Source organism: Natator depressus, chromosome 15, assembly GCF_965152275.1.
Source record: "Natator depressus isolate rNatDep1 chromosome 15, rNatDep2.hap1, whole genome shotgun sequence".
NCBI lineage: Eukaryota > Metazoa > Chordata > Testudines > Cheloniidae > Natator > Natator depressus.
In genome coordinates, this window is record NC_134248.1 from 11,296,491 (window position 1) to 11,318,939 (window position 22,449).

At 42.0% G+C, this 22,449-nt stretch overlaps 1 protein-coding gene across 2 annotated transcripts; it reads left to right on the forward strand.

The window, feature by feature from the left end:
- The first annotated feature begins 2,221 nt into the window (after positions 1–2,221).
- RNF185 (ring finger protein 185) lies at positions 2,222–22,043 on the forward strand. 2 transcript variants are annotated; one of them, XM_074973262.1, is made up of 7 exons: positions 2,222–2,351; positions 10,937–11,168; positions 13,001–13,019; positions 13,817–13,929; positions 14,493–14,547; positions 16,914–17,031; positions 19,555–22,042. In XM_074973262.1, exons 2-7 carry the CDS (start codon positions 10,987–10,989, stop codon positions 19,650–19,652), a joined length of 585 nt encoding a protein of 194 aa, XP_074829363.1. In that variant the 5' UTR covers positions 2,222–2,351; positions 10,937–10,986; the 3' UTR covers positions 19,653–22,042. The 2 variants fall into 2 exon arrangements, with proteins under 2 accessions (XP_074829363.1, XP_074829364.1); XM_074973263.1 differs by lacking the exon at positions 2,222–2,351 and having other exon boundaries at positions 10,968–11,168; positions 19,555–22,043.
- The last annotated feature ends 406 nt before the right edge of the window (positions 22,044–22,449 follow it).

Genomic DNA, 22,449 nt, shown 5'->3' on the forward strand with positions numbered 1-22,449 from the left:
TGTGGCACCTTAGAGACTAACCAATTTATTTGAGCATAAGCTTTCATGAGCTACAGCTCACTTCACTGGATGCATACTGTGGAAAATACAGAAGATGTTTGTTTTATACACACAAATCATGAAAAAATGGGTGTTTATCACTACAAAAGGTTTTCTCTCCCCCCACCCCACTCTCCTGCTGGTAATAGCTTATCTAAAGTGATCACTCTCCTTACAATGTGTATGATAATCAAGGTGGGCCATTTCCAGCACAAATCCAGGTTTTCTCCCCCCCCAACAAACCCACTCTCCTGTTGGTAATAGCTTATCTAAAGTGATCACTCTCCTTACAATGTGTATGATAATCAAGGTGGGCCATTTCCAGCACAAATCCAGATTTTCTCCCCCCCCAACAAACCCACTCTCCTGTTGGTAATAGCTTATCTAAAGTGATCACTCTCCTTACAATGTGTATGATAATCAAGTTGGGCCATTTCCAGCACAAATCCAGGGTTTAACAAGAACGTCTGAGGAAGGGGGGAAGGGGGGAGTTAGGAAAACAAGGGGAAATAGGTTACCTTGCATAATGACTTAGCCACTCCCAGTCTCTATTCAAGCCTAAGTTAATTGTATCCAATTTGCAAATTAATTCCAATTCAGCAGTCTCTCGCTGGAGTCTGGATTTGAAGTTTTTCTGTTGTAATATCGCAACTTTCATGTCTGTAATCGTATGACCAGAGAGATTGAAGTGTTCTCCGACTGGTTTATGAATGTTATAATTCTTGACATCTGATTTGTGTCCATTTATTCTTTTACGTACAGACTGTCCAGTTTGACCAATGTACATGGCAGAGGGGCATTGCTGGCACATGATGGCATATATCACATTGGTAGATGTGCAGGTGAACGAGCCTCTGATAGTGTGGCTGATGTTATGAGGCCCTGTGATGGTGTCCCCTGAATAGATATGTGGGCACAGTTGGCAACGGGCTTTGTTGCAAGGATAGGTTCCTGGGTTAGTGGTTCTGTTGTGTGGTATGTGGTTGTTGGTGAGTATTTGCTTCAGGTTGGGGGGCTGTCTGTAGGCAAGGACTGGCCTGTCTCCCAAGATTTGTGAGAGTGTTGGGTCATCCTTCAGGATAGGTTGTAGATCCTTGATAATGCGTTGTAGGGGTTTTAGTTGGGGGCTGAAGGTGACAGCTAGTGGCGTTCTGTTATTTTCTTTGTTAGGCCTGTCCTGTTGTGTCAAACCATTATGTTACCTTGACATGCTGCTTTAAGTGTCATAAAACTGTGATGAATGACTTTGTCTCCTCTGACCAATCTCTAAAGACAGCAGATCTACTAGTGTAGGTAGAAAGAAAAGGAGTACTTGTGGCACCTTAGAGACTAACAAATTTATTTGAGCATCAACTTTCATGAAGCGAGCTGTAGCTCACGAAAGCTTATGCTCAAATAAATTTGTTAGTCTCTAAGGTGCCACAAGTATTCGTTTTCTTTTTGCGAATATAGTGTAGGTAGGTGAATGAATCTCATAATGTGTTGCCGCATGCCAGAGGGCAGGATCAAAATTGGTTTCCTGTATGGCTCCCCATTACTACACACATCTTCACCTTAACTGTGTGTTGGTTGATACACTTGCATACAAGTGGAAATTCCAGCATGGCTGCTTGTTTGTAGCATTGCTGTGAATCTTGCGGTAGACATCTGCTACTGGTGTTGACTTCTTGGCTCTTAGGGCTTCTGCTTTCCCAGTCTGAAGCCATAGGTTAGTTCATGGTCTGTTTAAAAACAGTAAGGCCGGAGGGGGGGGGTTGGACGGACACTACCGCTATGGCTTAAACCACCTCCTCTATCTCTGTATGTAGACCAACGCAGAAGCTGCACTCCTCTCCCACCCCGCGAGGCCCGTGTGTGTGGAATCCAGGCTCTGAAGCGTGCTGCGCTGGTCTGGTCTCTCTAGTTTAGTCGAAACAATACCATTGTTTGGTGTTTAACCCCAAGTTAACCCCCGCTCCACTGCCCTAGGAACCAGTGTGTGTGGAACCAACCCCCATTCCCCAATCCCCATGTGGAAGCTGGACTCCTTTCGCCCCGCTGCCCCCGGGGCGTGGGATCTACGTGCCCCGTCCCTTGGGGCGCGGGGCATTTGCCGCCCCCCCGTCGCCCTGGCAGGCGGAACCCGATGCTGCGGCCCCGTGCGCAGGCCGAGAGGCTGGTCGCGGACAATGCAGGCGGGGCTGGGTTTCCGGGGGATCAGGTGACAGCGGCGGCCCACGGAGGAGAAGCTGGAGCGCGGATTGGAGCCAGCTGGGAGTCGGAGTCTCGGGGCTGTTGTAGTTGCCGTGGGGGTCGCAGCACCCGCTTCTCGGGTAAGCACCAGGGGGGCGGGCCTGAGACTGCCGGGGGGTGGCTTCGAGGCCCTGCTTGGGGCTGCGGGCGGGCCTGAGGCGGGAAGCGGGCTGAGGAGGGGGTCTGTGGGGCGGGGCTGTCGGGTGGGTGTGTTGGGCATCCTGTCAAGTCAGCAGTAGGTGGTCGGGAGCTGAAAGGAGAGCCCGAAACCTCTGGCTCCTCAGAGAGGCGCCTCTCGCCCTTATTTTGTCCGTCCGTTCGTGTTCGGGGGGTCTCCTCACTGATACACTGAACTTACATTTACTTTTTATTACCTGAGACCATTAACTGCGTAACTCATAAGTCTTACAAGAAAATGCCTTGGAAATCACAGTTTGTTAATGCATACTCTCCCAAACTAGCACAAGACGTCCCAGTATCTGGCTTGAGTCAGGAGGGAAATAACCACCCCCACCCGTCCTCCGTGTGTGGCTCTTTGTAAAATGTATTTTGGTAAACAGTCGTTTGTCCCAGTTGCACTTCTTTCTGTAGCACTGAGTGTGTTGTGACAGGTTTCAGAGTGGTAGCTGTGTTAGTCTGTATCAGCAAAAAGAACCAGGAGTACTTGTGGCACCTTAGAGACTAACACATTTATTAGGGCATAAGCTTTCATGGGCTAAAACCCACTTCATCTGATGCATGCAGTGGAAAATACAGTGGGAAGATAGATATATATATATATATATATACACACACACACAGAGAACATGAAAAAAAATGGGTGTTGCTATACCAACTCTAAAGAGACTCATCAGTTAAGGTGGGCTAATAATAATAAATAGCCCACCTTAATTGATGAGTCTCGTTAGAGTTGGTATGGCAACACCCATTTTTTCATGTTCTCTGTATATCTATATCTATATATCTTCCTACTGTATTTTCCACTGCATGCATCTGATGAAGTGGGTTTTAGCCCATGAAAGCTTATGCCCTAATAAATTTGTTAGTCTCTAAGGTGCCACAAGTACTCCTCGTTCTTTTTACTGACTGTGTTGTATTCCTCTCTCTATTTGTCTTACATTTCATCCTTCGGTTTTCTTGTCCAAAATGTTTTGAGATTCTATCAAAACAGACTAAGATCGCTCTTGTCTTTTCTTTAGTGAATTATAGAATAGCAGATAGGTTTATATGTAACAGTGGGACTTCATGATTCTTACTTTTGTAACTGAGGGAGATGGCACGGCTCAATGGTTGGAGCAGGAGTCCAATAGCGAGGAGACTTGGATTCTATTCTCCTTTTTGCTTCTGGCTTCCTGTGTGTCTGCAGGGAAACAATTCTTTGTTTTACCCATCTGTAAAAGTTGGGATAATTTACACTCCCTTGTAAAGTGCTTCAGCCTCTTAACATTATTTGTCGCTCTCTATATTTAGATTTTTTTTCTCCCCAGGGACCTAAAATGTGTCATAAGTGTCCCTCAAAGATGTAGCTATTTATAAATAGATTCATATTTGGGTTTTATTTCTTATCTTCAGAAGTAGTAACTTCTGATATATTTTAATTGCCATCTGAGATTGCTTTATATGCTTTAAACCACATAAAAACAATTGAGTCTTTTATTTTTTTAATTTAAAATAAAACCTCCCCTGCCAACCTATAAAGTTCTAATAATTAGTCCACATAGTACATTTATGACTGATGTAATGCTATTAAACATATTACATAATCTAATGTCATCTGAATATTTTTCTGGCATTTTCTAACTGATTATATCAGTTTTCTTTATCCCTTAGATTTGCCAAGGTTTAAAAAAGAAGTGTGTTCATAGGCTTCATTCCAAGTTCTGTTTGAGTTTTTTATCTGTTTAATGGAAGGGAGAAAGCTTTGTTCTGTTTTCCGCTATCTTTGTCTTTTACATGCTTGGTGTTCACAGTATGTTCATATAAAAAAATAAGAACCTTTTATTTGTATAGCACATTTCATCTCAATGGATTCCAAATGACTTTTTAAACATAGGCCTCAATCCTGCATTCTAATCCTCTAGCACAGGTCTGTGAAGAGTCCCACTGAATTAAATGTGTCTCTGTATTGCTGCATGGGTCCCTGATAGTAGATTAATATGCAGGATGGTGTTTTAAGCTGACGTTCAGCCTATATGTAGGGACCACTTCACCTAACACTGAAAGGCATATAGAGCACAGCAACATAAAAACCACAAAAGGAGAACAGAACATGCATGACAGGTTATGTTTCGACTCACTCTTTAGATAATCAATCAGGAGATGGGGGAAGGGAATAAAGAGGCAACTAAGTAAATATATGTTTAATAATTAACAGTTTTACTTCAGCAGGAATGTACATGCTGAGAATGTCAGGAAATAAACTTACTGTTTTTCATGGGGCTGTCAGCAAATGTCAGCTCTTGCAGAAAAAGTGACCTGTGACCATATGTTAGGTATGCTTAAAGTTCAGAGAAGTCTCACATTGTAGGTTTCAGATTTGTGTTTGTTTTATGTGTGAGGGTATTCTTCTAAACCTAGTGTCAAGAGAGAGGTTTTCTTGAAACTTTTATTATAATAATGAAAACTGATTATTTTTAAATTTGGATCGCCATATTTGCAACAAAAACATTGTAATATTGTGTGAGTACATCAGAAGAAAGTGAACCCGAAATTTTCATTGTCCAAGCACAGAGAAATTTAGAACCTGAACAAAACAGAATCTGTCATGAGACGCAAACTAGACTTGAAGAATTCTTTAAATTTTAGTAATCTCTTTAGTAATGTAACAGTGTGACATCAGTAAAAGGAGCAAAGAAACTTACTTTTCTATACAGGTTTTTTAACCTGACAGTGTTCCTTTAAATCTCATATGTAAGATATACAGCAAAGAGGAATAATAATTAAAAATGTTAATCTGTAGTCAGTGACCTAGAACCCAATTGGAAAGCAGTTATTCTTAATATTTATGAAATAACTAACATTAAAAAGTAAACACTTCTAAACATTTTATATATCCTACAAATATAATTTATAACTTAGGTGATGTTATTTTTTGATGCTTTCTATCATGCACTCTGAATTATTGTCTATCTTTGCTTTTTGTCAGTGAGATTTTTGGATGCTTTAATTTAAAATGTCATGATCCCTTTTTTTCTGTGAAGTTCCTCATAATTTTCAGAGACAAATCACTGTATCTCTGGCAAATCTCTCATTCCTCTTAGATCCAGACACTTGGTCTCTTTCACTGTCTGATGCTCCAGCCCTGCATTTCCTGGTGCATCACTCCCCCAATTCTCTACTCCACTCTGTGTTCTTAGAATATATTTCCTAAATATTTTGTGGGTGTCTTCTCCTCAGTTGCTTCTTGCAGGCGCACAGATGAGCACATAAACCTCACCAGTCTCCCACGCTATTATTTCCTCCTCAATCTCTCAGACCATCTGTTGCTCTCAACTGTCATGGAACCTTCAGGCCCCAGAGTGCCATCTGCTTCTTAAAGCCCCCCTTCTCCTCAAGTATTCATCTGCTCTTTCAACCAGATTGGCTCCAGAAAAACCTGGATAACCAAAAGGGAGGCATGTTATATCCCTTCCCATATATCTTCTCTCCCCTCTGCCCCCTTTTTGTTTGTTTAAGGACATCTGCATGAAAACAAGTTACTTTTTTCTTAACAGTTCATCTGTTCCTGCTGTTTGTTCCCCATGTCGAGTGGTAATACACTGTGATATAAGTCATTTCCACAGCAACCAGTTGCGATATCACAGAGGATGATGACTTCAAATGGGGGAATAAACAGCAAGAACAGATGGACACTTAAGAAACAAATATTTTGTTTTCATGGAAATGTCTTGATAACAAAGAACAAGAGAAGAAAAGTGGAAAATCTTTGAAAACTTGCCATGAGGTCACAACTAACTCTTGCACCTTCTCCTGCCTTCAATTTCTTTAATGGTCCTGGCATTTGTGAAGTGGGACTTGAAGAGTTGGTCAAAAGGGCAAAGGGTTTAGCAAACCTAGATTAGTACTGTTGCTGGCACCCAGTGCCAGAGGCGAACAACAGCAGGGGTTTGTTACCCGGTGTGCGTCACCCAATAATCACAACGGGGTGGAGAAGCAGAAAAGTTTATTTGCACTGCAAACAAGGTACAGGGAGAATAGAATCCTGCACACAGAGCAAAAAGTTACACAGGCTTTTATATATATATTTTTAGCATACTTATTTAATAGCAAGCTGCCCTAAGTATTCATATAGCCAGCCAATCCAGTTACCAACTAGCTTCCTTGTTTTTTTATACCATCTGTTAAACCATACATAAAGCTGCTTTATTTAGCATTGTTTTTTCATATTTGCCCTGTTTGGCCTTGTTTAGTTTTAGGCAGTCTAACTCTGCAACATATTGTTGCAAATCCTCAGCATAACTGCTACGAGTGCCTCCAGGCAAGGGGGCCAAGGACACTTGAGCCTAGTACGCATAACTGCTGTGAGTGCCTCCAGGTGGGGGGGGGGGGCCAAGAACACTTGGGCCTAGTGCAAGGGGGCTTCATCGACACTTGTGGTCTTCCATCCCCTCGAGTTACCTAGTGGCCATGCCCAGTGTCCCCAACAGTACCTTTGTACACCCACTTATAATAAACACTTTTGTGTTTAATTTAACTTAAAAGCAACGATGGATTCTGAGGTGCTTGTGGTATCTCCTTCATCTGAGCACCGAATCAAATACAAAAAGGGGTTGGTCTGGCCTGTTTTAGTTGATTTTTTTTAAGTCTACTTCTCTGCTTAGCATTTCTTTTAACAAGCTCAAGTGCTTGACTGAAGCTGGTATCATCTTGGAATTTACTCTCAAACTTATGAGTCTGTTCTAGTTAGAACATAAGTGATCCAGTTATTATGGAATGATCAAATATACTTCTTACCCTCTGGCTATCAAATCCTGTCTCACTTTAATTTCAAATGTATAAATAATAATGTTTGTACAATACCATAGGAGTGTGAATGGTGCTTTACAGACAAATAAATAAGATTGTCCCTCCCTGCTCCAAAGAGTTTATTACAAACTAGGTTAAATAAGACACGTTTTGCCTCAGTGAGAGATTACAACAGAGAAGTGGGTGGGAATGAGACAGTCTTGCACAGTACACACTCATGAGGTTACTTGTTTTCTTATTGTCACAGCTTATTAATTATGTTTGTAATATTTTATTTTTTTTAATTGACGAATTCCTAATGGCGGATTAGATCTGAAAGAGGGTACTGAAGAGAGACTTGAAGGAGGTGCAGGTACAGTGTCAGGAAGCAAAAAGAAAAGGAGTACTAGTGGCACCTTAAAGACTAACCAATTTATTTGAGCATAAGCTTTCGTGAGCTACAGCTCACTTCATCGGATGCACTTCACTCCATGCGTCAGGAAGGTCTTTCCAGGAGTATGGGTAAGCATTGGAGAAAGTACAAAGACTTTTGTGGGGGAAAAGATGTGAAAGTAAGCTGAACTGGGTCACCTGACAGCTCAAGTGAGGTGAAGGGAGATATTGGCTGGAACAGAACTAATTACACCCTTTTGTTCATCTGGATTCTCTCTTGCATTATGACCAAATCTGCTTTAAAAAGAAAATTAAATTAAAGGTCTGAAAATTCGTGCTATGGATCCCCAAAGCTGTAGGGGTAAATCTTTCCCCCATCTCTCCTCCTAAAATATTAAACCAGTATTTAAGGCAGAATACCATATGAGCGAAACCTGGAACTTTGAACATTAATTTCTTGCTTCAGTCTTGGATTGTTTTGTTATTGGGGTTCATTTAAACGTTCATTATCTGAGCAAGATAAGCTAATGCTGCGAAAGATTCTGGCAGAAAGGATGCATGAGAACAGTGAAAATTGGGAATTGGTAGCATTTCCACCTGTACTGTACTAAAGTATTTTTTTTTTAAATGTACGGCAAACTGCCTTGCTGATGAGGGTAAATGAAGCCATGTTGTGAAATGCTAGGAGTCAGCAGTGCTGAGAGGCAGTGTGCATTAAGGCACAGTAGTTGTGAACACTGAGCTGTCCTTCTGGGACCCCATACAAAATGATGTAACTGAGTGAAAAAGCTCTGTAGAAATAAATCTCTTCTCCTTCCCCATTTGTTCTGTTGTGCTGTCATTGATGCAATACTTTAATTAGGCTCTGGTTTGGCACTTTTTTAGTCCTGCAGCGGAATTGCATTGTATGAAAAGAACTCTTTGCGATAAAAGCTGGAGAGACTGAAATTTTGTTTTATAGCTCCATATGTGTGCTCCAGCATTACTCAGGAAGCTGAGGTGACCTTTTTAGTACTTGTGGGGTAAGTTTTGCAGTCAGTAGTTTATGAAAGGTTCTGGTTGCCCTTTCCAAATACTTAATTTCTGTGCACTTGTGAAAGTTTTGGACAGTCATCTATTTCTCTGTCTCATATGGGTATCTAGGATTTATAGGCTTTCAGCATCTTGGTATCTGAGCTCCGTGTTTTTCTCATGGAAAGTGCAATGGACTAAGATTTAAATTGTTCTGTCTTGGTTAATTGTGACTGACTCAGCAGGTATAGATTTGTTCTTGACTTTTGGATTAAAAAATCAGAGTAGACTTTTGGTATTTGTATTGAACAGTAAAAGTATCTCTCTATTCCCTGAGATGTACATGTCTTGTGCCCATGCTGTCTCCATTCTGTTAAGTGCTTTTGGATTTGTATGTCATGGAAATCCCATACTAAGGTTTATGGCAGTTATGTTTTAGCAGAAAGAAATAAAAAGAGAGAGAATCCTGTTGAGCAGACGTACATGATATGTGCTGCACAGGTAACATGTTAACATGAGTCAAGAGCAAGTGAGCTGTACAAATGACTGGGATGTTCAGTCCTCAGTATATCCTGGGTGCTTCTGCAACATAATTGCTAGAAATGTTCACTGCTCACTTCCTTCCACCCACACCATGACAGCAGCGGGAGGGAAGCGTGGATAAGAAACTAAGGATGTTTTAAAATAAATATATTGGATTTTTTAATTTTAATTATATATTTATTTAAAAAAAACATAATTAGTTAAATTTGAAATTTACAATCTATGTTAAGGCCTAAACTTGTTATAATATATTTAAATAATTTTAAATTAAATACAAAAAAATATTAAGCAGTACATGTTTGCTGCTGAATTTCAAAGAAAGTCGGACTACTGAAGTGTTGTAAGTTTGTTGCTAAGCATCTGGAACCAAAATTTGTTGAAGTGCTGAACCAGATTTTGAGAGCAGATTCTCTGCACCTGCAGAAGAGGCTAACTTTTTACATTTTAGTTTATTCAGCTAGTTCAGTTCAACAGCTAGTTCAGTCAAAGTTAGGAAGGAAAAAACAGGAAAACTTGTCTTCCTCTCCCAATCTAGGAATAAAAATCAGGTATGAGAAGATGAGATCGACTGGTTTAAAAATCTTGAATGACATGGTGACCAGAAACACTCACTTCCTTTCACTAACTACAGATCATACTTCCTTTGTTTAATACATCAGCGAGTTTAAAATGCAAAACATTACTGATCAACTTTTTTTTCTTGTGAATCCGGTACATTTAAGGTAGGTCTATTTAAAAACAAAATGTAAAATGCTGTTTGTGCATTTTAAGTGAATTCCACTCAATCTCCAAAAGGAGCTTGACACAAATCACAAGTTTAAAAAAAAAACAAAAAACTTATCTGGTAAATAGGAAAAAACCCATTTACCATTTTCTAACATAATAAAAATGTAAAAATTAAGAATCTCCATAAATGTAAATTAAGCTGTATAATTGCTTAAATAAATGTGTATAGATGCATTGTATCCCATGGTTAGCAAAAAGAAGTACCAAATTTAGCACAAAGGCTGCAATTCAGTTGCAAGTCAACATGTTTTAATTTTTACCAACCAATGAGAATCAACCTGTCTTTAGAAAAATACCAATGTGAAACACATCTAAAATTGATGATTTAAATCAATCAACCTTGGTATGAAGATCACTTCCATCCACCTTCTTTTTCTGGGCTCCTGGTAACCTGAACTAATGGACGTAAAAAAAATCCTAGTGGCATTGAATGACCAGTATGTTCCACCTGAGTCTGTGTGGGTGGGGATAAAAAAGACCTCTTTAGTTTTCTTGTAAACCTCACTGAATTCTGGAAGAAAGGTGTGACTTACTCTCCTGACATGGACCTCTGTTAAACTCCTTTTCAGGCTGAGCTCAGACATTTGTGCCCTGTACTGAATTTTGGGAAGAGCACATATGATTAAATGTACATGCATCAACAATACACTTGGCAAAGAGTAACTGCTGTTTGGTAACATTTACAAGAAGATGGAGATGGGAAACCTGTCTTAATTTTCAGCCTTGGGGTTGAGTGTGCTAGTCAGTCAGTGCACCCAGAATTTTAAAGTGTAGGTGATGTCAGCAGCTAGGCCATATGACAGATATTCAAGACAGCTTAACTTCTAAAAAAGACTCCTCTTGGCTACCATAAAATTGAGTTGTTGGAATCTGGGGTCCAAATGGTCTTTGGGCAAGTAATCTTAATAGTATTTTTCTTCTTTCAGTTTCAAATAGGACAAGAATGTAACAGTGTAATGCAAGTGGAATTTCTTTTTCTGTCTCATAGGATTCCAGTTGGAGGATTTTACTGACCTTGGATCGAATTAATTCCTGAGGATGGCAAGTAAAGGGCCCACGGCGTCTACATCCACTGAAAACTCCAGTACCGGAGGGACCAGTGGCAGCAGCAGTAGTAATGGTGCTGGGGACAATACTAATCAGGACAGCACTTTTGAATGCAACATCTGTTTAGACACTGCCAAGGATGCGGTTATCAGTCTCTGTGGGCACCTCTTCTGGTCAGTATACTACTTTCCTTAGGTAGACCAGAATATGGGGCTGGGACAAACACACTCTCATCATCCAGGAGCCGAGGCTATAACAAGGTTAAATGTCAGATGAAAAGTCCATCCTTGCAATCTTAAAATGTGAATGGGATTATGGATTTGGAATTGAATGCTGTAAACAGAAATTTGCTAATTTACTGTTCTGTCCTCAGATCCATTTTTCTGTTAAGTATGTAGTTAGTTACTCCAGGCCAGTGCTGGTCTCCGTAAGTTTTGCTTTTGGTAGTCCTCTGGATTGTTGTGCTAAAAACTGAATTGCACAGCCTTGATTAATATAATTTGGCAGAGCAATATTATTCTCATTTATGCCTTCTGGCTTGGCACACACCCACTGTATATGGGTTTAAATTCCTCTGTAACCCACCCATACCTGGAACTGCTTTGCATCTTGTCCTTGAAGCAGGCTCCGGAGTCGAAATTATGAATTTTTAGGCAAATCACACCCTCACCACAGGCTTTCTTTCGCTGCAAGTGCTGGCAGAAATGTTGTAGAGAGCCCGTTTTTGTTGTGAAGTTATTTTTCTTTCCCCATACCATCATGGCAGTGGCACTAGCTTTTCAGGTCCACCATCTGTCCAATTTGGGCAGATGTCCCACAAACACAGTGAAAATGTTATGCCTCCCATGTGTCTTGTCTGGGTTTGAGCATTGAAGTAGATTGCCCTGCTTTTCCACAATATTTCAGTGGGCTGCAAGGGTATCTTTTTCCTCAAATGTTACTGTTTTGGTGTAGTTGAAAGATGGAGTTATACAGGAAATAACCCCCTTTCCCCAATTTTTTGTTAAATGTAACAGTTTATCAACGGTTGTCATTGCTAATTGTGTGGGGTTTTAAATACTATGGATTAAATTCAGGTCTCATTTAAACCTGTGTGGTTGTACGGGTGTAAGTAAGTAGAATTTGATATCAACTGGAGGTCCTTGTTACCTCGCTTTTCTTAGAATGAAACTTTCTTGTGATCACAGCTTTTTGATGAGACCACCTAAGTGGAGTGACTTTTTACACCAGGATTGAAGGTCCAATCTTCCGGTGGACAATCTGCATATTGTTTATATCACTTGGAGAGCAGTTCATTGCAGTGTTTTTTTATAAGTAGTCTTATCTTGTGGCCTGTTTTTGTTTGGTTTTGACTTTTTTAAAGTTGCCACAAGGACTTTAATTGAAGTAAAGTGTCTTAAAGGAGAAATTAGAATAACCCTATTCTGTTCCTCATACTTTGTACCTGTTTTAGAATTAACAGCATGATGCATAATGTACATTTCTCCAGATCTCTCCCAATATTTTAGCCACGTGTTCCTCCCTATAATTCTTAAGATTCTAACATCATACTGTTGGCATCTTTCTAATTTGCATCTTTGCCTAGGACATGAGTTCATGGGATTGGTGAGCAGAATTGGTGCAAAAAGGCCCAGAAAGATGAATTTAAGCCTTTGTATATGCCTTTTGTGCTGATGTCTAAGGCTGTGGAACTCCTAGATGGTGAGATTACAGGGACCAAGAGTTGTGATGTGGTTTCTGTCCATTTGGCAACCTAGTGTCAGATTGTATAAACTGGAAGGGCCAGAGGAGGTCTGACTTCGGCTATACTTTCAGAAGTTCAGTTTGTTCTAATGCAAAGTTATGGTACTGACATTGCTGATTCTTTAACCTTCTGCTGTCTCTTAGGTGTGCTGTCCCCAATATACTCTCTATATTTGCCAAATCTCAGTGTAGGTTACTAACTACATTTTTTCCCTTTCTCTCTTTCTGCACTGTTATCAAATCACCGTGGGAATACCAACAGTTGGCCTTGTTTACACCAGGTAAGATCGTTTTCTTTTTACTTTGTCTTTCATCAGCTCCTATTGCACAATAACCCCCTCAGTCCTCTAGGGTATTCTGTCAGAAGCTGCAATATCCCCTTCTCTTTCTAAGCACACTTCCTTCTCTCCAGGGCAACCAGAATGCACTAATTACACTTAACATGCAATCATTTGCAATCCACTTTTCCAGAGAAAGAAAAGTATAAGCCAAAAGTCCATTTTTTTCAGGGTCTTGACCACTCAAATATTTCAGTGATCCAGGGAGGAGAGGTTACATATGACAGCTGAGGGGGCTTAATATGTAGATTAAAAACTTGAAGCTCTCTTGCCACGCTTACTGTTACACCCCTACTCTGTGTGTTAGAATCATAGAAACTAGAGATGAGACAAGACTAGTCCTACCTCAGGCCAGTGCAGGGTTGTTTCTACAGCGTAGTTGTCAGAGTTTTCCCAGCCAAATTACAAATGTACACTTCAGCAGATGTGATATAGCAGTGTACTATACTAAACTACAGCAAGTACTGCCCAAATCTGAGGCACTTTAGCATTTCCAAAGGGTAGGCAGTTTGCCTTCTTGTTTTTCTGAAAAAAGAAAAGGAGTACTTGTGGCACCCTAGAGACTAACCAATTTATTTGAGCATGAGCTTTCGTGAGCTACAGCTCACTTCATCGGATGAATAGCTGTAGAATTCTATTTGGCTGGCTTTTGTGTGGCTGTGTGAGATACATTTGCATGTTACTATTGTTCCATTGTTCTCATGGTGCCTCATTTATTTTGTTTTATTTTTCTCTCTTAGTGGTTAGAGACCAGGCCAAACAGGCAGGTGTGTCCAGTATGTAAAGCAGGAATCAGTCGAGATAAAGTTATTCCTCTGTATGGAAGGGGTAGTACTGGGCAGCAGGACCCCAGGTAAGGAATCCAAATGCAGCCACTTCTTTGTGGAAACCACAAACCTAATTATTGTTCAGGTGATGTGTCAGATAAGAGATGGTCAAACCTTAGGTGGAGATGATATGTCTGCCAAATACATCCTGGCTCTCCCAGGGCCTGGGTTCCCACACCCCGTTTCTTGTTTATCTGTGGAAATGTATTTTAACTGAATTGAACACTAATTACTAACTGAAGATGGCACATTGTGCAAAATATTACCTGACTCGGGCAACTTGGACAGGACATTCATGGGACTGATCACAGTTTTCAAGCTCCCTTGATTGTGAAATGTAACAAGGATGTTGCTGCACAGAAATGTAGAATCTCAATTTGTGGATTTGGAACTGGAGTTTCAACTAACTAGTCGGCCTGCTGGCTCCTGCTAGTAAGCTAACCGCATGCAACTTTGCTGCAACAATTCAGTGGTCTCTGGACATCTGTGAAAGAGCAATGAATGTTTGTTCTATTTTACTAGCCAGGTCAGGAAACTAATATTACACCATATATCACTATGCTTATACTAACTCTACTGTCTTTTCCAGAGAAAAAACTCCACCACGACCACAGGGACAGAGACCTGAACCAGAGAATAGAGGGGTAAGTAAAAGACAAGTTGAAGTGGAAAGATGGGATTAGGATTTGGGGAGGAGGGAGACCAACTGTGGAGATCCTTTTATATTGGCTATTTTAAGTGTCTTGATACCTGATGATGTGTCGTGGATGCCTCCATTCCTCAGCATTCTACAGCATGAGTTAACTTTACTCAAACTTTACAATTAAAGCGTACAGTGTGGTGCTGCTGGGGATGTTATCTTTCATAATCAGAACATGCTCCCCATGCATAAGTGGTGCAGTGCTTCTGAAAATGGTGCGGGACATATCTCTCCTTTTTGTCAAATGAGAGGTGTCCTGGAAATGTACACTGTGTCTACTTCTGTCACTGTATGCCAAAGGTCCCCAAAGAGTGGGGCGCACCCCCCTAAGGGGCTGTGGAGGAATGTGTAGGGGGCACAATGAAGTCCAGGCCAGCCTCCATGCGGGGTGGGGAGGGAGTGTCATCCAGCCCCTCCACACCCCAGCTCTGCTCCGGTCCTGCCCCCAGCTGTGCCCTGTTCCTGGCCGCGGCTCCGCTGATGGCCCCATGCCAGCTCCCAGCCTCGCCACTAGCCATGGCTCCGTTCCCAGCCCGGAGCTGAGGCTGGGGGCAAGGCTGGGAGTGGAGCCGTACCTGACTGCGGGCCCGGCTGCCAGCCTACACCACAGCTCTGCTGTGGCCCCACTCCCGGCCCTAGAATTACCCCCTGCTGTGGCCCCAGCCTCGGTCCCTTCACCCCTGTCCATGATCCTTCCTCTCCTCCCCGACTCCCCCGGAGCTGCAGCCATGCTCCCAGCTCTGGGGGTGTGTGGACAGGGGTAAGTGTGTGTGGGGGGAGGGGAGGGCGCGATCCTCAAAAGTTTGGGGACTGCTGCTGTATGCTGGTACCCACTTCGCTATAGAACATTACTTAACCATGTTTATGTATACACATCCCGAATGGAGTGGGGTATGTGTATGCAAACAGCAGCCCAGGTATATAAATACAGTGAATATAAATAGTAGGCTGAACATGGGGAACAGTTATCAGGATTGACCAGAGTTTCTTGGCACAGTAAGAAGTGAGCGTGACCTGATGAAACACTTGCATATTTCCATGTAATTCAGCTTCAAGTCCCCAGAGCCCACTTGTATACCTCATTGCTTCAAACAAACAGCCCTGCTGGATATGACTGAGGAACACTTCTATATTGAATAAATGGGAGCTCAGTAGTTCTCTCTCCGCGGAGCGTTGCCTTCTTATTAAATCAGCTGCTGTGTCTTGGTGGAACCTTTTAGCAGGTGCTGCCATTAATTGGAGGAATCTGGCATAAAGACATTGCAGCAGTGATGCCGCTTCTCCAGTTTCTGAAACTGCAGGAGCTCCCATGCAAAGAAGCATTGCTGCAACTGGCCCCTTTTGTAGGGAGTTGATGACAAGACAACTGACAACATAGGCAGAAGAGTCAGAATCTTTACTAATCAAATCAAGGGGTTAGTCCAGAAACTCTAGGTCTAAGAATTATGTCACTGGGATCAGTTCTGTGTACACTCAAAGTTCGATGGTTAGAAATTAGCGTATCCTCTGGCATAATTCTGAAACAAGAAGGCAATCTTCTGTGGATTGGTGGAGTCTAGGACTAGGCTAACTGTTTGCTCTCTCACAGCCATTAATTACAGTATCATTGTTTGTTTCATACTAGTTGTTTCCTAAACATTGCATCCATTTTAAGGATTTGGATGTTCCTTGATTCAGGAGTTTCATCTTTCTGCTTGGCTAGACTAACCCTGTAATTTTGCTTTGGACCCTGTACAGTCAGTCAGTGATGTTGGATCATAAAGCAACCCTTCCTTCCCTCCCCCTTCCTTGATGTCACATCTCCCTTCATCACATTATGTTGTATATAACTTATATTGTAGGCTCCTTGGGGCAAGAACTCTTCTCCCTCCTCCCCATAAAGCTTCCTATGGTGCTGTAGGAACACAATTTTAAAGTGACTATGTGCAACACTTTACGTATATCCCGAGGAGCAATGTTGGGTAATTTTTGATGTTACTTTTGCTTTAGATTAATTATGAGTCAATATTTGCTATCCATCAAAGCTTTTTAAAAAAACAAACAGTAAGTGATATCCATTTATATAAATGATGATACAGTGTCAGATATCTGGTGAGAGAATTACAAAAACATTTAGCATTTGCTAACCTGTAGCCCTCAAACATGAGCTGCAGTGAGGTGTGGAACCATACAGGCACAAACTGAAAACTGACAGGCATTGTGATCCTCATTTAGCCTAAAGAAGTCCAGTGACAGGGAATATTTGGCTTTTACTCTGTCTTGCAGTATAAATGACGGTATGTTTCACTTCCATTTTTTTCTTCTCTGCAGGGATTCCAGGGCTTTGGGTTTGGAGATGGTGGCTTCCAAATGTCATTTGGAATTGGGGCATTTCCCTTTGGTATATTTGCCACAGCATTCAACATAAATGATGGGCGGCCTCCACCAGGTATTATGCATCTCACCTTCTGGGGAAATCCCACAGGAAAATAAATTTCATATAGGTTAATTTGTATCTTTCAAGCAAAGAACCTTTTAAATCACTAACTTGTCCGAATGCCAAAGTAACCCAGTGAAAGCAACATGTCGGGAAATACCCTTTTGAGCACACAGTGTTGGTCCACTGTAGAGCTAATCATTTAAGGGTGAACAACAAAGGGAAAACCTTTTGCTCTGTCTTTATTATATAAAATACATACATTTTTAAAGGTGTTTTTCAGGTGGTTTTACATTAGAAAATACCAGCTTATGACTTCTCTCTGTTTTGCTGAAGGACTTTTTGGAGGATTGAAGAACTAGAGAGCAATAGTGACACTACAGGTTAAACAGGTTTTAACAAAAAATGTTTTAAAACAGTCCGACTGAACGTTCCTTCCCCTCAAGTGAGAACTGGGAAAGCCCCTTCAGTGATCTGAGCGCTTACATTCCAGTTCTCCAAAAGATGCTCCAGGAAAACCAGAGAAGTTGAGACCTGAATTTCTAGCATTTTTAAAAAGAAGGAAAAATCATATTTTGTATATGTGGGAGAACTTTTTTGGGATGAAAAACGTTATCGGTCTTTATGTACCATAAAGAAGAAGAAAAAGCAAGAACACTACTTTCTTTGCTTTGCAGTTCATCTTCAAGATGATCACCTGTATGCTACAACAAATAACTTCCTGGTGAATTAATTTCAATGCTGTCAATTGAATAAAACCAGTTGGGTTACTTTAGTACAGTGGCTTCATTCTGAGGATTGCCAAACAGCCTGTAAAGCTGAACTTCTCCTCCTCTGCACAGTAGTTAAACTGCAAGAGCTGCCTGTTCTGGGCAGAAAATCTACAGCCCAAGATTTCCAGGGCTGCCTATGTTAAATCTTTTAGGCAATAGTCTGCCATACTGTGTTTAGAGTAAAGGAGTCCCAGTGCATGTATTTCATTTGGAATAATGAGAGAAAACTGAACTGGATTCTTAAGCTCTTGAAAGGGCTGCTAAGTTGTATACCCTTTGGCATCTTAGCATTTAGCCCAGAGGTGGGCAAACTACAGCCCGTGGGCCACATCCGGCCTGCAGGACCATCCTGCCTGGCTCCTGAGCTCCTGGCCGAGGAGGCTAGCCCCCGGCCCTTCCCCTGCTGTTCCCCCTTCCCCTGCAGCCGTGCCGCCAGCGCTCTGGGTGGTGGGGCTGCGCGCTCCTGCAGGGCAGCACATCTGGCTTCAGCAGGATGACGCGGCTGCCAGACATGCTGCTCTGAGCGGCATGGTAGGGAGGCCGGGGGGTTGGATAAGGGGCAGGGGGTCCCGGAGTGCAGTCAGCAGACAGGGAGCAGGAGGCGGTTGGATGGGATGGAGGTTCTGGGGGAGGGATCCTGGGTGAGACGGTTAGGGGGCAGGGGTGTGGATAGGGGTCGGAGCAGTCAGGACGGGGGGAGGGGTTTGGATAGGGGCGGGGTCCCAGGGTGGGGCGGTTAGGGGCGGGGGGTCCCAGGAGGGGGCGGTCAGGGGACAAGGAGCAGAGGGGTTTGGATGGGTTGGGGGTTCTGAAGGGGGCAGTCAGGGGGCAGGAAGTGGGAGGGGGTCGGATAGGGGGCGGGGGCCAGGCTGTTTGGGGAGGCACAGCCTTCCCTTCCCAGCCCTCCATACAGTTTTGCAACCCCAATGTGGCCCTTGGGCCAAAAAGTTTGCCTACCCATGATTTAGCCCATTAGTTGTACCTTGTTTTGTACTATCTGCTTGCGTAAGAGTGTGTCTGTTTGGAGCTAGAGACCGTGTGGATTTGTGGTGGTTCGGGTTAAATAAGTACATAAGAATGGCCATACTGGGTCAGACCAATGGTCCATCTAGCCCAGTAGCCTATCTTCTGACAGTGGCCAGTGTCAGGTGCTTCAGAGAGAATGAACAGAACAGGAAATCGAGTGATCCATCCCTTGTTATCCACTCCCAGCTTCTGGAAATTAATGATTGCCAGTAATCCTTTTTTAAATCTGTTGTTCATCTGCAGGCTCAGTATTTTGTTCCGGGGGGGACACTTAGTTTTGAGCTTCTTTAAGCTTCCCACTAGTTTTATTGGTATAAGACTCCCCTTAAGATTTTCTGTCTGTTTATAACTTGCTTATTCTGAGGTATATTCCTCTTGTGAAGGAGAAAGGTCCTGATGCAAAACTTTGTAGTGTAGAAACACCTGGCTGAGGTAGACTTACTTCAGCATTGTCTTCTGTAAATCTCTGGTGAGGGCTGCCTGCTCGAGTAGGGTCACGTCCCCAGGCCTACTTAAATCTTGCTTTGTGGAGCTGACGTTTTACATTACTTCCTAATTCCCAGTGTGAGCGAGGCAGTCTGAATCATTCCTGTAACAGAGAAATTTTGCCAGTAACAGTCAATCAGCTGGTGGGTTCCTTGCAAATCTCTCTAGACTTGTGAATATGCTATGTGCAGTATATACTACATCTTGAAGAAGAGGAAAGAACTGAACTGTTTTACTTCCTGTTTTTCAGCTGTTCCAGGGACTCCCCAGTATGTGGATGAGCAGTTCCTATCCCGCCTCTTCCTGTTTGTGGCTCTGGTGATCATGTTCTGGCTGTTGATTGCATAACTGCTCTATACCCTGTATATTCCTGGTCATCAGGGTCTCTGACCTAGTTAAAAACTGCTCCCCCATCCCACTTTAAACCTTTTGGTGTCTGGTTCCATAGCTAATCACAAGTTCCAGGAATCAGTGGTGCCACAACACATTGAGGAATCTCGCATGTTGCACCAGAACCTTGGAATTAAATAACAGTTAAAAAGCATATCTTACCTTGGCCATGTGTCATACCACTGGTATCCAGATACAACCATGGACCTAGCTTTGAGCTTCACTCTCAAAGGGAGTGTTGCTTTGAAATCCTGTGCCAATCAGCTAGGCCAGGTTTATGTGGAAGGCACTGGTACTGAAGGAGTGTGGGCTGGTGAGGAAAGGAACCTACTGCATTGTTCATCAGCATCACGTGTGTAACATCCATGATTGGAAAGAAATGCGTCAATTGAAGTTCCAGAACATTTTTTAATCTTTTTATATCAAAGTCCAGTTCTTGCCAGGAAATATCTTGCAGCACCAGTAAGACTTCTTTGGGAGGGCATCTGCCTGAAAATGGAATCAGCTTTGGAGACCAGTGTTCGATACTTGCTGTTACTCACCAGAGTTGTGAAAAGTCCATGGCACTTGAATGGCTGTAACAGGAGGGGTTAAGAAACTTCAGCCCAAAATTGTAAAATAATCTGAATTTTCTGGAGCTAGACACTTGAAAATTCTCTCATCATGGGGCTGGGTAGGGTTGTTGGACAGTAGAGTACCTCTCTGGTCACATGCAGTGCTGTTCCTCAGTGACAAAGCAGTGTTTGTTTTTTCTTGGGTTTGTGCAGCGGTCTTTACTCATGGATAGTACTTTCATAACTCTGTTACTGTAGCTGCACTCACTCCTTCTTCCAAAGTTGAGACTTCCAGGACTATTGTGTACTCTGAATAAAATCATTTTACAGATCTGAGATCATCTTGTTTTGGGGGAGAGGCCACAATGGGGATTTATTAAGCGAGTTGTGAGGTTAACTTTTCAAACACATTTATTTTGGCAAAAAATTAAATCTAAACTTGCCTAGCAGGTGCCACTGTAGGGAATAGCGTAAGACCATTTCCTGTATGGTAGTGCACAGCTGCTTCCAGCCTATAAGGAATGGCTGTAGTGCACGAGCTCCTGCAGGTTTACCAAAGATGATCATTTGAAGGGCAGCAGATTATAAATATTTTTGTGCCTGGAGGACGATGTTGCAGAAGGTGTGCCCACAACTCTGAAAGCTTTTATGGAATTCTGTTAGGTATGAAGCTTTAAAAAGTGTTTCTGATTGATTCTCTGGATCCACAGTACCTGAAATATGAGGGATTTTTTTACCTCTGTTTGATTTTCTCCTAATTCTAACTGGACACTTTCAAAAGGATTCTCTTCTGTTTTTATTTTGAGATGCTGTTTGTTTGACTCAGATCACTAATAGAGATTAACCTTCTGTAGAGAGGAATTTTGTGACTTCCTGGGCAATAAATCATGATATTTGACAAAACAAATCAATATATAGAATCTCACTCGCTTCAGGAGCTAGGCTTTTTTGCATGTACAAGGATGAAGTGCCTGGGCAGGACAACCGTGAGTAGTAGCAATGAAACTTACTTGCCTAAACACAAACTGTTCATCCATCTGTAGCATGATGATGTGGGAGGAGCAGTTAGGAGTTTTGTTTGCCTGCCCCAAAAGTCTCAGCAAGCAGGATTTTGAAAAGCTGGCTTCTTCAATAGTTTACCTCATCCATCGTATACCAAGATGCAAGATCTGGTTGAGTATAGGTAATTCAAGTGCTGCTTGAACAGTGTAGGCACTTTAGGAGCTTCATCCGTTCTAATTGGCTTCTGTAGTGCATATTTTGGAAATTAAGTGCATTTTTATCATCAACTGGCCACATTATGAAGCTTTTTCACTGCCTTGATGTTTTATTGAGAGGCAGCTCCACCTACTGGTGAAAAGGGAATGTTCATCTGCTAATGTAAAAGGGATTTTATTTCCTTCCCTTCTCCCACTATTCTGAGAAACTGCTATGCTAGGAAAGAGAGGGTGTTCTTGCGGAAGTAATCTGCTATGAAGTTTATTTCTTCAAAGCTTTTATCCTTTGAAGATGACAGTGAGAAATTCAGCTGTAACATGAACAAAAGAGGTATTAAATCAGACAACATTTTTTAATTTTAAAATATAAACTTTTTAGCTTATTTTGCCAGTTGCTCTTGAGAAGCTGAAGGGGTGAAGACTGAAATGGCTGCAATGGTAGAATTTAGAGTCGTTAGTTTCCTGGCAATCCAAGAATGAGATAGCTTAAGTGTTAATGCTTCTGATTTTCTTAGTGTGCATTTTGTATTGTATCATTTTTCCCTTCCTTGTATTCAGACTGCACATGGCCTGCAGTTAGAGAAAGATGGCACATACAGTGCAACCCTTTACTGTTCACTAATTTTCACTGTTGTGAAAGTGATTTAGAATAAAAAATGGTTTTACATTGACCTAAGCCTATGTGGATTCCTTTTGTGTAAGGAAGTGTAGTGCCCTTGCCCTGTGCTACTTGGAATTATCACTGTAGGAGGCATTACTGTGAACACAGTGGCAGAAAAAAAATTATATCTATATTATTGTGGGAAATGTTAGCAGTATCATAGCCACTGTTGGTACACCTGCTCTGTAGATGTATGTCCATGATGTATTCTTCATGCAAAGAAGAAACCAGCTGTTGCTGTCTTCTGATAAATGGCAATGAAACAGTCTTTGAGAGTGCTGGAGACTAGATGTAAAGGGATATCCTCTACACCCACTGATCCT

What these genes read in the sequence shown, in the direction of transcription:
- RNF185 (XM_074973262.1), top strand. Translation starts at nt 10,987, where the DNA reads ATGGCAAGTAAAGGGCCCACGGCGTCTACATCCACTGAAAACTCCAGT. An exon ending in ACTGGGCAGCAGGACCCCAG is followed by an intron (nt 13,930 to 14,492) that starts GTAAGGAATCCA and finishes TGTCTTTTCCAG; the next exon opens with AGAAAAAACTCCACCACGAC. An exon ending in CTGAACCAGAGAATAGAGGG is followed by an intron (nt 14,548 to 16,913) that starts GTAAGTAAAAGA and finishes TCTTCTCTGCAG; the next exon opens with GGATTCCAGGGCTTTGGGTT.